Source organism: Erithacus rubecula (assembly GCF_903797595.1).
Source record: "Erithacus rubecula genome assembly, chromosome: 9".
Taxonomy (NCBI): Eukaryota; Metazoa; Chordata; class Aves; order Passeriformes; family Muscicapidae; genus Erithacus; species Erithacus rubecula.
This window is the reverse complement of record NC_136660.1, coordinates 2,778,679-2,792,795: the sequence shown is the minus strand read 5'-3', so window position 1 is coordinate 2,792,795 and position 14,117 is coordinate 2,778,679. Positions and strand designations below refer to the sequence as shown.

Here is a 14,117-nt window from a genome sequence, read left to right as displayed (position 1 = left end):
ATAACACCTGGGGTTTCTCCCAGGAGTTTGGTATTTTTTGTTTTCAGCAGGCAGCCAGCTGCTAAAGGACATGGGTGTGCTTGGCAGCGAGAATCCACTCTCTCCAGAACATTTCTTCCTGGGAAGGGAATCAGCACAACTTTAGGACCCGAGAGGTGGGCACACACTTCTGGGGACACCCACGGGGCGAGCAGCGTGTGGGGACCCACTGGCATCGGGTCACTTTGGTTTCCACGGTGGAAAAACAGAAGGGAAGAAAAAAAAAATCCCTTGGAAAACAAGGATTTTTCCAGAGAAATATTGCTTGAGTCTGGGAGAATCCAGCTGGAGGCTGCAGTGAGCAGCTGTGCGAAGGGGCTTCTTTCAGGACAAGACTGGCACTTTGAATTTAATCAGATACAAACCCCCCGAGGTAACAGGAAAGCTTTTAATCAGGCACTTGGCACACCACCACGTCAGCAATTCCAGGGAGAGCCCTTACAGCCGCAGGGATGTCCCACCATCCCATCACCGCCCAGGTGGGATGGTGAACATCCAGATCCCCACCCACCTTTACCCAAACCTCCCACCACACGTGTCGCAGCTCCTCTGCATCCCCAAAAACGCATAAGCAGGAGATTGCCTGGCTCGGGATTTGGCAGAGCCATCCCTCCACGGGGGAGCCCTGCTGCTTTGGCTTTTAATTCAGGAAAAACGAGGCACTGGCTCGGGTTTGGGACAGAAACTGAGGCGTGACAGGGACTGACCTAAGCCAAACCACTCTGCTGGGCTGTCGCCCCTCGGGATCCTGTCAGGCTTTAGGGAGGGGCTCCTCTGGAGACAGCAGCAGCTCGAAGGGGACGAGGGGCCGGACCAGCAGCCGCACCTCGGGGCCGACGGGGTTTGCCCGCAGGTTGAGGCTCCGCAGCAAAGCCATGGAGGCCAGTTTATCCGTGGGCAGCTCTGGAAAGAGAGCACGGAGGTGAGGATCCATCCTGGAGGGACAGAAGGGATGAAATCTCCTCTTGATGGACCTGCTCCTGCCTGTCTGCAGGCTTTGATCCAAACAGAAACACAGCGAAATATTAATTTATCCACTCAGGCAAACGGGTGTTGGTTGGACTCGATGGGCTCTGAGGTCTTTTCCAACCTAAACGATCTGGGATTCTACAGGATGTGTCAGCAAGGTGCAAACACCAAGATACCCAATGTGGGCACTGCCCTCCAATTCTCCCAGGGTTAATAACACCCCTGCTGGGACACTAAATTGGGGTGCAAAGACTTATTCCCTGAATTTATCCCTGGTGTTGCAATGCCCAGGAGTTCTCTCCAAGCTAACAGGAGGGCACGTGGTCTTTGCCCTTGTTGGACAGGCTGCAGAATGGCTCTCAGCCACCAACAGGCACCCTTCTATTTTGCAATTTCCACGAATTTGGGTGTTGTCTTTTAGAAAACATTGCATTTACAAACTCTGCTTTTAAAAAAAGGTGCAGCTCAGCTGGGTGGTCCCAATGTGAATCCTCTGAGAGCAGAAGAATGAGACTGATGTGAAAACCTAATGATCAGTCTCATTAAAAGGTGATCGATTTTGCTACAATTCACAATATTTTTGGGCTTGCAAAGCCCATCTGTCTGATCTACCTAAATCAGTTTCTTTTTAATCTGGCCACCAAAATGACAAGAGCCTTTTATATCCCAGCTCCTGGAGCAGAATTGCAGTGTTGTAATTATATCTGGTAGATGATTATGTGATTTTTAAACCATGAAACTTGTTTTATGTTGGAAAAAGACCCAAACACTTTGATGCCTTTGTTTTTTCTCCTCTTTCTGCTCCAGAAAACTGTGTTATTTTCCATATACAAATTCCCTAGGAGCGCATATCTTGTCAAGCAGAGCTTCACATAATTTTTTTTAATATCTCTTCTTCATGGTGGATTTGTTCACTGCCATTCTCCCATATAATTTTGCTTGCTTTTTATTCCCCTGAAGCACAAAAGTAATATTTTTTTTCATAGATCATCCTATTTAATCATTGTCTAATGCAGTGGAGAATAAGAGGTTTAATCATCCTCTTTTGCAGCATGATAAAGTTGAAAGTGCTTTCAACAATTTTGATTAAAATTAAGGAGTTTAGTGAAGTATTTTGGGGACCAAGACCTTCCCAGGCTAGGAACAGCTCAGCACCTTAATTCCAGGTAAGGATCAGTGAGTCACCCCTGGCATGAAGGGACAGGCAGGGCACAGAGTGCAGCCTGAATTATTCACTGCTGGCTTCACCGGTTTAGCAAAAATCAGGGAGGGAAAAGGCTTTGACATGATTAAAGCAGAATGTGACACCACCGTGGAGTGATCTGGGTTGGAAGGGACCTTAAAGCTCACCCAGTGCCACCCCCTGGGTGGAGGCAGGGACACCTTCCACTATCCCAGGTTGCTGTAAGCCCCATCCAGCCTGGCTTGGACACTGCCAGGAATCCACAGTCTCTGTGTCAGTGTCTCATCACCCTCACGGGGAAGAATTCCTTCCCAATATCCCATCTAACCCTAAGATGAGTTTGAAACCATCCCCTTTGTCCCATCTCAGGAGGACAAAATTAACCACAGCTGCCCCCCAGCAGTGACCTCCCCAGCCTTGGCAGCAGTCTCAACATCATCCCTATTAAACCATTGATCAAGGAGTAAGAGAAAGGGAAGCTGAAGCTCCAGGCACCAAAACATCCCCATGGATTTGGGAGCTTAAAAGGCTGATTTGCTATAACTCTAATTATCAGGGAAACAGTTAAAAGCACTGACAGTAATATATACATAATTACAGTCCAGGGTTAAGAGCTTGTTTAGATGAAAAGGGTGGCTTGTGGCACTAAATGTCTCCTTTCACAGAGCCCACAGGCTCCAGGCAGGCATTAATTAATCTCCTTTCACTCCTGCTTCCCTTTGGAAAACATCACCTACCTCCTCCAGCTCAATATGTCTTAGTGGGTCACTGAGCTGCTTCAGTAGGAGCTTTTCAATCGGGTTTGCAGCCCTCTGCAGCATCCCTGGGACAGCAGAGGAGGGCAGGCACTGGCACAGCACCACAAACCAGGGGATCTGTAACCTTATAAACACAAGCTCACCTGCAGGGGAGCCTGGAAACTATTTGGGAAGGGCTGGTAGGGGCAATGTGATTGCCCAGGCTTTTTTTCCTTGGGAAAAATGGGCTGAAACCCCCTGGCTCTTCCATCTCTACCTCTTCCCTTTGCAGAAAATGTGTAAAATAAGCTCACATCACCTATTTCTGCAGCCACACAACATCGTGTGGCTACTCAGACATATCCCTACAACATTTTGGATTGAAATTGTTAAATTTTACTCTGCTTTTATTTTCTCCACATCTGGAGGACACCTCCCAGCTGAGGGGAGCCTGGCAGCCCTGTTCACCTCTCAACCCAGGATCAATCCAGTTGGATGCAGCCTTTCCTCCCTGCATTTTAGCATCAAAAATCTGCATTCCCTTCTTTCAGCACCCTGCTTGCCCAAAACAAGTGGGGAAAATGCTGTTTGGAAAGACCAGGTTGGATTGAAATCAGCCAATTAAACTCAAAAAGTGGTGGAGGGAACTAAAAGTGAGACAGCTCTCTCTGGGAGGTGGGAGAGAAAAAGAGGGTGAGGAAAAGCTTTACCTTCCTCTGTCTCCTGTGGAAGCAGTTTTTAATCCCAGTGATTCCACAGGCACAGCCAGGGAGCTGCTGATGTGAGGCTGTTAATGAACCTCATGTTTGCAGGCAGCAGCTCTCCCAGCAGCAGCTGGAGCAATCCCAGATAAAACAGCAAAATTGAGTAGACTCCCATATCGACCTCCCTGGGGATCCATGGGGGTTTTGGGGTGCTCCAGCCCGGGCCCTTTGAAAGCTGCATCCTAAATAAATCCCCTTTTATCTGTGTGCAACAGCTGCCCCTTTTGCCCAGCTTTTGGAGAATCCAAAGCCTTCAGCTTTTGCACATGAAAGATTTTCCTGCTGCTGCAGGGCTGAGGGATGAGCATCTCTTACCATTCCTATAATTTAATATTTAGGGTATTCTGTAGTGTTAAACAGCTCCTGTTTGCTCTGGGAAATGTTCAGGTGGGCTCGTGCATTTGCTTAGCCTGGCAGCAAACAAACCAGCCCAGCACTCCTGGGGGTGGGTTTTGCAATCTGCTCAGGATATTTAACAAAATATGGGGATCTGGAGCTGCCTTTAAGAGCTACATCCCAAAATTCCAGGTTGAAAGGGGCTTGGTTCCCACTATGCCTGTGTATTGATTTGATGTGGCCAGCAATGTGTATTCTGTCACCATCTGTTGAAGTGAGTGGGGCAGTGATTTTCTTATCTCCTGGCACATATCCTCTGCTAATGGGCCATCTTTAAACCAGCTGGGGCAATCATCTTTATCTTTCCACAACCCATCCTCCCTCCAGGAGATATCATCTGCTGCTGGGACATTGAGTCCCACTGCATGACTGATAAAATTACATCATCCCACTGGGAGATGCTCCAGCCAGGGGAGGAGCCAAGCCTTTCCTACCTAGATAAAAAAATCAGATTTTGAACAGCAAGTTATCCATCTTTCCACTGGATTCCAGAGGAAAGCCAGACCTTTCCACATCATCCCTGGACCTTCAGAGGAAAACTACACCTTCTCCAGGAGCACTGCTCCAGCTGAACCACATCTGCCACTGCAGGAGGATGCAGCCACCATTGAATGGGACTGCTGCCAACACCCTGACTGACTGACAGGGTGTCAGCTTGGATTCTGACTCTGGCAGTGTTTTGGGATTGTCCTTTGCAATACTGTATTTCTATTTTAATTTTCCTAGTAAGGAACTGTTATTCCTAATTCCCCTATCTCTGCCTGAGAGGCCCTTAATTTCAAGATTATAATAATGATTTAGAGGAAGGGAGTTTACATTCTCCATTTCAAAGAGAAGCTTCTACCCTTATTGGCAGACACCTGTCCTTCCAACCAGCACAGCCCGCAGCAGCTTTTCCCTGGGAGAAAACAGGAAAGGCAGATAGCTAAGCAGGCTCTGATCATTTAAATCACCTTTTTCCCCAGATCTCACCTGCAATCTCGTTCTCTTCCAGGTCGATGGTCTCCAGGGCGGGGACAGTGGCCAGGGGCTCCGGGAAGCGCCGGAACCTGTTTCGGGAGAGGTCGATGGCCCGGAGGTGCAGCAGGGAGGTGATTTCCTCAGGCAGGCGGTGCAGGTAATTGCCTGCCAGGTTGAGCTCTGTGAAGAGAGGTGGTGGGATACAGGGAAAAAGATGGGAAAACAACCAATGCAGCCTCTGATCCCCACGGGCTGCCAGGTCCATCAGTGGGATTCCAGCTCCAAAATTCAGGCTTTTGTTTGGTTATTGCCTTTGAAGATTTGCCTGCTGGGAATACCACATTTAGGAGAGATGTTTTTGTTGGTTTCCTCAGGCTTTGCTAATGAAATTGGGCAGACTTTTGCAAGCAGGGTCTGTGAAAAATAAGGAATATTTCCTCCTGTGGTCAGTGCAATTACCTCCCCAATGGACATTTGTCATGGCTTAAGGCTAGCTCTCTATATTAATGTGCCTGAATCCTTTCTGAGTAATAAAGAGAATGGTGGAAGAAAAGTCTTTGGATGTGAAAAAAAAATCTGTTTTTCTGTGCATCTGTGATGCTTCCCCACCCCAGAAATGAGCTCCCGTGGGGCCAGGAGCAGTAGTCCTGGGGACAGAACCGAAATCCTGCTGTCCCAGTGCCCTTCTCCAGTGACACAGGGCTTTCTGCACTATAAATACCCACACAAGCTGCCCTGCCCCTGCTAATACCTGGTATTTATAGGTCCTGCCTCATTCAGCCTGTCCCCAGGCTGTCTCAGACTGTTCCTGCTGAGACCCAGCACAGTTCATGGCAGGAGTGATCTGCTCACTGGTGGAGCAAAGCCCTTGCTGGGAAACAAGGGCATTTTTTCCCCTTCAGGGCTTGTTGTGCTGTCGAGAAAATGAAAATTGATTTCTTTTGCTCAACATGTTTCCTTTCCCCAGCCCAGGGGTGTTCTCACAGCTCCAGAGCAAGGGAAGCCTCCCCAGGCACCCACCACAGTGGCATTTGCGTGGTACATTGCAGGAACAAATTGCCGTCCTCAGTGTTCAATACCGTGGTGCTGGATGCTCTGGATGCTTGCATGACCATTTTTTAGTGGATTAGCCTCTGGCTGCTATCTCGGGCTCTGCAGGGAGGTGTCCCCGTGGTGCTGATGATGGCTCCCATCTCCTGCAGTGATTAACTGTCTCACTAATTAGTCAGCACAGCCTGGATTGCCCCGTCTTGGCCATGCCCCGTTGTTTATCCCCAAGCTGCCTTTCCTGTCCTCCATCCTCAACCCCATCCTTGGAAGGAGCTGGAGGGTGATGAGTGGCCCTGGCACCACTTTGGAAGGGTGGGTGAGAACAGAACCAGTGCCCTCGTCCTTCAGGGGGCAGAAGGAATGAGGAAAAATGGATTTTTTTGGGGGTCTGAACTAATCCTTGCAATGAGGTGTGAGCTCAGGGAAGACTCTTGGGTGCTTTGCCCCCTCTGCAGCCACCTGGAATGCCCCAAGGATTGGAAGTGGCAGTCCCTTACCTGTCAGCTGGCTGAAGGTGGTGACAAATCGGCTGGTGATGGACTTGAGCTCGTTGTTGGCCAGGGAGATTCGGCGGATCCCCTCGGAGACGCTCCTCATGGCTTTGTAGATTCCAACGGGGAAGGTCATCAGTTTGCAGTTGGCCAGATCTGCGCTCAGAGAGACCCAGGCCGGGCTCTGAAAACTCCTGTCATCCCTCTCCCTGTGTCCCTAATTCCCTGGGCATGCTTTTTCCAGCGCTGATGGGGATGGAGCAGGGATTTCCCTGGGCTGAATTTCTCACTGTCATGGGCTGTTGTCCCCAGGCGGTGGGGAGGGGAAAAACATTTGGTTGCGCTTCTCACCCTTTTGTTTTGCTTTTTCACCTTTTGGTTTTGTCCTGAGCCGTTTGTGTTTCCCCTCCCAGGAGACTCCAGGGATGGAAATTCTGCATCCCAGCCCAGGACGGGCTCTGCTTCCTGCCCTCTCCCCAAAGGCACTGCGGGGGCTGATGGAGCAAGTTCCATCCTCCCACGTTTCTCTCAGGAGGATGTGGAGAGCCTGAGCAAGGAAGCTTCATAGGCTGGTTTATATCCCAGGGCTGGGAATAAAAATTAGTGGCTTTCATCTCTCTCTCCTTTGATGAACTGCACCCCGCTCTTGGGTATTAGCTGGGAATGGGGAAATTGCAGGGAAAAACACATCTGACAAGGCAACGTGGGGAAAAACGCGCTCCTGCCACTGCTCACAAGGGGGGGACACATCCCGTGGGATTGTGCTCTGACTTTGCGGGGCTGAGGGCCCTTTGGAGGAGCCTTTCTCTTCTCCAGAGCCGCGGGGAGGGGACGCCGACAGCTTTTTTTAGCCTGTGGCAGTGAGAAATAGAGCCGTGCTCCCGGATACCCGATCCTTGTCCGGGCCCCGGGCGGGGGCCGGGACGGAGCGCCGGGCTTACCCAGGGAATCCGTTTTGTTCTCCACCGTGTCGTTCACCTTCTTGGCCACCCGGGCCACCGCCTCGCCCATCCTCTTGTGCAGGCGGGCGGCCGGGCCCGCCGGGAATGCGCTCCGGGCCGGGGGATCCAGGGCTGGAGGCAGAAACCAGCCACTCTGGGCTCTGGGAGAGGGAGGGATGCTAAAAATAACCGACAGGATCAGTGTTCCCAGGGGAGGGAGGGAGGCTGTGCTGGGGCTGGCATGTCCCTCAGGGGTGAGAGTCCCAGCTTTCCAGGATGCTGCTTTTGGGGTATGGAGATGCATCATTTCCCTGGCTTGGGGTATGGGGATGCATCCACTTTCTTGGTTTGGAACATGGGGATGCATCCCTTTGGCTGGTCTGAGATATCTGGATGCATCCCCCTTCGTGGAACTGAATATGCCATTTTCCTGGTTTGGGATAGAGGGATGAATCCTCTTGATCCTGGTTTGGGATACAGGTCTCTTTTCCTTGAGTGGGATATGGGTGTGCATGCCCTTTCCTGGCTTGGCAAAAGGGGATGCAACCCGTTTCCTTATTTGGGATATAGGGATCCATGCCCTTTTCCCAGCTTGGGTTATGGAGATGAATGCTCTTCCCTGCTGTGGGATACAGGGAAACAACTCCTTTCCTGGTGAGAGGAATGATGGATTTGTCTTTACAAACAAGCCGTGGGTCTGCTGGCAGATAAAACCAGCACTGAGAGAGAAAAGAAACAATGGGAAGGATTCCACTGACTGATGAATGGAAAAGATATTTGCCTTTACAAACAAAGTGTAGGTTTGCTGAAAAATGAAATTGGATACTGAAAGATGAAAGAAAAAATGGGGGAAAACCCATGAATTCTATAAGAATTAAAAATTAAAGGGGAGAGGGGAATTAGAGGGGAATCTCGGGTATCAGGTGTTTGGGACCTCAAGTACCTCAGCCAACGGGGAAAGAGAGAGGGAAATGCGCCCGGGAAAATAGGATAAAAAGGAGGCTGCATCCTCCAAAAATTGGAGAGACCCCAGAGAAATGCCCCATGGCCTCTCCCTTTATTCAAATAAAACAAAAAGGATTCCTCTTTTGGAGGAAGATCTCCTTTTTGGACATAAACCTCTGGCGTTTATGGATTAATTTTCCTGACACTGGTTTGGCGTATGTGAACGCATTCCTTTCCCTCGCGACTTAATTCAGCCCCAAAAACACCACAAAAAGTGGAAGCTTCCCACGCCGGGAGTCGAACCCGGGCCGCCTGGGTGAAAACCAGGAATCCTCACCGCTAGACCACGTGGGAGGCGCGGGCACAGCGGCGCAGCGGCGCGCCTGCCCCCTGGCGGTGGCGGGGAGGGGGCGGAACCGAGGCGTGACCGGGACCGGGGGCGGGGCCGGGACCGGGGGCGGGACCGGGGGCGGGGCGGGGCCGCTCCGCCCGCGCCGCTCGGCGGGGACAAAGCGCGGCGCCGAGCGGGGGCCATGTCGTCCGCAGGCGGCCGCCAGCCCAGCCAGAGCCGGGCCATCCCCACCCGCACCGTCACCCTCAGCGACGCCGCGCAGCTCCCCGCCGACTACTGCACCACCCCCGGCGGGACGCTCTTCTCCACCACGCCGGGAGGTAAAAGCGCCGCGCCCGCCGGGGCCTCCCGGGAGCGCGCCCGGGCCAGCCGGAGCGCCGCGTGTCGCGGGCGGACCTATCCCTCTGTATCCCTCTGTATCCCTCTGTATCCCTCTGTATCCCTCTGTATCCCTCTGTATCCCTCTGAATCCCTCTGTATCCCTCTGTATCCCCTCTCTGCGTGGTCCATACGTAGCGCCTGCCGCCCGTTCTCCTCGGCGCACACGCGTGCAGATGGGTTTGTTATTTTTCCGGGAGCGGGACGGCAGCTGGATCCCGGGACGGGCGGGTAGGAAGCTCCCGGTAGGGGCTCGGTGTTTTGGTCCTGCCCCGCCCCGGGGGTCGTGACACGCCTGGTCCCCGTTCAGGGAGAGGGACACGTGGTGTTTGGGGGTGCCGCTTCCATCGGCATCCCCGGGACGCGTTCCCGCCCCTGCCACGAGCTTGCCGGGACAGCGGGACGCAGCTGCCGTGGGGTGTTTGGCCAGCGCCGAATTATCGCCTGTGGTGGCCAGATAAGAGCGGGCAGAGCGGCGGCGCGCACCCTCCAGCCCTCCCCGCCGATCTTTGGCGGAGAACCTTGGCCCGTCCCGCTGGGAAACTCCTTGGGCAAACAAGCGCTGCCGAACCGGATTCCCCCACTCTCCTCCCGTTTCTTCCCCCCCCCACCAGGCACCCGGATCATCTACGACCGCAAGTTCCTGCTGGACCGCCGCAACTCCCCCATGGCCAAGACCCCGCCTTGTCACCTCCCCAATATTCCCGGCGTCACCAGCCCCGGCGAGCCCGGCGAGGAGCCCAAAGCGGACGCCAACAGCTTGAACCACCAGGAGAACAAGCCATCCATGGGTAAGGCACCCCCGCGGCGGGACAGGAGGGATTTTGGGGTGGAGGATGGCGCCCCTAACGCTGCTCTCCTTGCCTCTCGCCAGGGGACGATGCTCAGTTCGAGATGGATATCTGAGCGGGAACCACGGAGAGGCAGCGACTCCCCAGCCCTGTGCACCCCCCATTCGGCCAGCAGGATCCGTCCCGGCGAGGTGGAGGTGGCAGAAGTCCCCACCAGTGTCCCTTCCCCGCCCTCCTCCTCACCCTTTTTTGGGGGAGTGCAGCTCTGTCTTCTTCCCCTTTGCCGGTGACTGGTCCCAGCATGTGCCAGACGGAGCATCCCTTCTGGATCTGGCCCTGTTCCTCCTCTTCCACCTGCCAGCAGCCTGATCTCCACCAGGCTTCTTTTTAAAACATCCCTTTGCCTTCTCTGCTGCCTCGTGCCCCCCTCAAAATTCCCCTCTTGTTACCCAAACCTCCCATTGCCAGTAGCTTCGTGTTCTGGAGCTGTGTCGTCCCCCTTGCCCCCTTCTCCTGGAAAATTTGGGCAGGAGGGGGGGGAAACATCACTGCTAAAATCATGCACCTGCTTGCACCCTGGGGAGGGTATTTTTCGAGTTTTCCCTGGGATGTGTTGGCATTCAGCACAGGACAACACTGGGAGCCTGTTCCCTTCAGTGCTCCAGGGGTCCAATGTAGTCCCTGGTGGAATCAGCCAGCGTGTCCACATCTCTCCAATCCGGATTTCTTGGGCTTCCAGATAGGGGCTGTGTCCCCCACCCACCAGCCAGGACTCACAGCAATGTAGCCATATGTTATAAACTCCCCTTGCTTTTATTTTTGGTACTAAAAAGGGGCACTTTACCCCCAACGACTTTTTCTGGGCTGGGGTCGAGTGCCTCTGAGAAAGTGCTTTGTAGCGCTCGGGTTTTGGTTTTTTTTTACCCCCTCAGCCCTTTAAAATGTGAATCCTACAGGGGGGAGATCCCTCTGGCACCGTTGGATGTCTCAGGAATCACTGGGTGTCCCTGGGGGCTGTGGGGGGCTCACCAGACACCGCAGGGATGGGGTGCTGCCATCGATGCCATCCTCTGCTCAGTTTCCAGGATGGGATTTCTCCCAGCTGGATCACGCTGTCGTGGATAAAGCATTTCCACGTTAACCTCCCCCTTTGCCAGCCTGGCATGGCGTGGCCATCTTGAACCTCCCCTGGAGATGGGATTTATTTTTGCCCCTCTCTCCGTGTGACTCTTGCCCTGACGAGCAGTGCAGGGCAAGGCTGCAGCAGTGTCAGGCTGCGCCCCCCAATCCCACCAGCCCCTCCAGCCTGTTGGGAGCCATCACCAGCTCCACAACCTTCTCAAGTGCCATTTTACCAGCCCCCCACCTGAGTGCCTGCTCCACCTGCTGGGGAGGGGGACATCCCACAGGCTTTGTGCACTTTCCATCCCGTAATTTATTTCTCTTAGGTGTGTGTTTGGCACGGGGCGGCGCTGGTGGCGAGCTCCCATCTTCCAGCTGCTTTTCTCACGAGGAGGGGGGGGCTGCCCCCTCGTTTTTGGGGGGTGAGGGGGAGGAAGAAGCAAAAGCACAACCCCAGGGAGTGGGGTTGTCTTTCCCATCCTTTCCCTGGCGTGGGAGGTGAGGTGAACGCGGCAGCCGTGGGCGCACGAGTGAGTGAGTGCGAGTGGCAATATGTACATGGGTGGGTGGTGATAAGACACACACAAATATATATATTATATATAGATAAATATATTTTCCTTGAAGCTAAGATCCTAGGAGGTCAGTTAAGCCCTCGGATCGAGGGAGGGGCAGGGGCAGGGGGCGAGGACATCCTTGGCAGAGCGGGGACGGCCACCGTGGATGCAGGGACCTGGTGCCCTCAGCACAGCTGCTCGTTTTGGGAAACCTGCTCTGCTAGCCAAAAATAATCACACCATATCCAAGGACAACGTGAGTTAATGGACAGGAGCCGGAGGGAAACTTTTTTTTTTTTTTTGGTTGATTTTTTTTTTTTTTTTATCCCTCAAAATGCCCCCTTTCCCAGCCTCCGTGTCTTTGTTCCCCATCCCAGCAATTTTCTTCCGGTTCTCTTGTAAGTGGGCTTGGGGCTGAGCAGGGAGGGAGTGCCTGGCCTCACCGGGGCTTTCCTCTGCTAGTCAGGGGATCCATTTGGGATTTCTGTTGTTTTTTACCGTCTCTTCAAGCAGGTGTTTGGGAGGAGAAAAGCTCTCGCCAGTGGTTGCTGTTACAGTGAGATCAATAAAGATTTTGGTTCTTCTAAACTGAGGTGATTTGGACTGTGATTTGGGGGGTGGGGAGAATTTTCCCTTCCATTTGGAGCAAACTCCCCTCCTGGGAATCGTGCCCAGAGAGCAGGGAAGGGTCAAACCCTGAACCAGCAGCTGAGGGTTAAATTGCAAAATGTCAGACACTGATTTTCCCATAGGACTGATCATTTGTCCTTTGTTTAGTGGCTGCCTCATCCCTGGAAGTCCTCAAGGCCAGGTTGGATTGGACTTGTAGCTAGTGGAAGGTATCCTCCAACCTTGGCCTGGAATCCTCCAGTGATAGGACACCATTAATATATGTTAATATATTACATTGTGATATATTTTAATTTTTTTTTAAAACCAGCTCAGTCTCTTTTATACCACTCACTGAAATTGGGGAGGGGTCTGAGCTGCAAAAGCCTTTTCCTCCCCCTTGGGGTGCTGAGGGATGGGCAGCAAGGGGATGAAAGCTACAGAGGGTGCCCCCAAATTTTTGTGGGTGCCACACAAACCACCAGAATCCCTTGGGGATGCATCCCTTGAGGACACCTCAGCTGTGTGTGTGAAATACCACAGCAGCACATCACATTCCCAAAGCATTCAGATCCCAGGGGTGAAGCTGAGAGGGCATTTCCAAGGGTTTGGGGGAGCCTCTTGGAGCACCCAGGCTTGGCTGCACTGGGAGTGGTCCTGCCATGACCTCCCGTGGATTCTGCTCACATTGCAGCAGTTGAATTCTGCAGTGTCAGGGAAATGTGGAGCGTGCGCACGTACGGAGAGGAACACGATGAGGAAAATTGCTGACGGCGCATTTGGGAGCTTCTTTCCCCTAGATCTGGTTTTGCCCGTGCAATGCCATGACAGCTGGTTCCCTCCCAAATTTTAGGCTGTTTTCTGTGTGTTAATCCCAGCTACTGAAGCCCCTGTACTCTGTATAAGCCTGAGTTTTGCTGTGCTCTTCCCTAAGGAGCTTCTAAATGCTGATTTGGGATATTAAAATGGAGAATTAAAATCGATTTTCAAAGTTACAGACTTTCAATCTAGGTCTGAAAATGCGGCAGAGCAGCTGAGGGCAGGGGTTTTTTGGCTGAGCTGGATGCTGGGAGCCTGGCTAGGATCTCAGATCCCAATGAACAGACTTTCCAGCCCTTCTTTCCAGCTGTTACCATTTTCGGACTAGCTCTGGGCTGCGTTTACATTCCTGGCCCTCCTTCCCAGTGCCAGTGAACGTGTTAATGCCGTTTTTCTCCTTTTCTTTCACCCTGCTGGTGTCCTATGAGTACTGATTTGGAGCAGCAGGGCAGCTCTGGATGGTGCTGCGTGTGGGCAAGGCTGTAATGCTGGGGTGGCTTGGGGGGAGGTGGGGTTGGGGTCCTACCTGGGGGGCACTGAGAGCCACTGCTTTAACCCAAATGGAATGTGGGAAGGCAGGTGGGAGCTGAAAGGATTGGGGTTTTGCAGATTAGCTGAAATAGCATCTTTGCCATGAGGCAGTGAGGGAAGCCTGATGGATTCACTCTGTGCTGTGGTGGACTCTGGGCAGGAGATGAGCAGAACTGGGTGCTGGCACTGCTGGTACTGGTGGAGTCATGGCAAGAGCCCACCACGGTGTCTTTTGGGTGCTGGGAAGCAGCTGGGTGGGCAAAGCCTTATTTCCCAGGAGTCTGAGTGGTCTGAGCAAGGAAGGATGGCTCTGAGACCTGGGGGGCTGGAGCTGCCCTGATGTTTCCTATGGAGACAAGCTGGGTCTTCATGTGGAGGAGGCTCCAGCAGGACCTTAGAGCCCCTTTCAGTGCCCAAGGGGGCTCCAAGAGAGCTGGAGAGGGATTTTGGACAAGGGCAGGGAGTGCCAGGACAAGGTGGAAT

The 14,117-nt window shown here is 52.9% G+C and overlaps 2 protein-coding genes across 2 annotated transcripts; one reads left to right on the top strand and one right to left on the bottom strand.

Moving 5' to 3' along the window:
• Positions 1-387: 387 nt before the first annotated feature.
• On the bottom strand, positions 388-7,698 carry LRRC20 (leucine rich repeat containing 20). The gene is made up of 4 exons (XM_079312174.1): positions 7,531-7,698; positions 6,596-6,745; positions 5,061-5,228; positions 388-942 (listed from the first exon to the last, which is right to left on the bottom strand). The coding sequence occupies exons 1-4, from the start codon at positions 7,598-7,600 to the stop codon at positions 791-793; spliced, it is 540 nt and encodes a 179-aa protein (XP_079168300.1). The 5' UTR covers positions 7,601-7,698; the 3' UTR covers positions 388-790.
• A 1,247-nt stretch (positions 7,699-8,945) lies between these two features.
• Positions 8,946-12,263, top strand: EIF4EBP2 (eukaryotic translation initiation factor 4E binding protein 2). The gene is made up of 3 exons (XM_079312179.1): positions 8,946-9,147; positions 9,820-9,996; positions 10,080-12,263. Exons 1-3 carry the CDS (start codon positions 9,009-9,011, stop codon positions 10,109-10,111), a joined length of 348 nt encoding a protein of 115 aa, XP_079168305.1. The 5' UTR covers positions 8,946-9,008; the 3' UTR covers positions 10,112-12,263.
• The last annotated feature ends 1,854 nt before the right edge of the window (positions 12,264-14,117 follow it).

Coding starts and splice junctions, on each gene's coding strand:
- LRRC20 (XM_079312174.1), bottom strand. CDS start 7,600: ATGGGCGAGGCGGTGGCCCGGGTGGCCAAGAAGGTGAACGACACGGTG. Junction 5,229..6,595: donor CACCTTCAGCCAGCTGACAG/GTAAGGGACTGC, acceptor CTCTCTTCACAG/AGCTCAACCTGGCAGGCAAT. Junction 943..5,060: donor GGAAGAGAACGAGATTGCAG/GTGAGATCTGGG, acceptor CTCTCTTTCCAG/AGCTGCCCACGGATAAACTG.
- EIF4EBP2 (XM_079312179.1), top strand. CDS start 9,009: ATGTCGTCCGCAGGCGGCCGCCAGCCCAGCCAGAGCCGGGCCATCCCC. Junction 9,148..9,819: donor CTTCTCCACCACGCCGGGAG/GTAAAAGCGCCG, acceptor CCCCCCCACCAG/GCACCCGGATCATCTACGAC. Junction 9,997..10,079: donor GGAGAACAAGCCATCCATGG/GTAAGGCACCCC, acceptor GCCTCTCGCCAG/GGGACGATGCTCAGTTCGAG.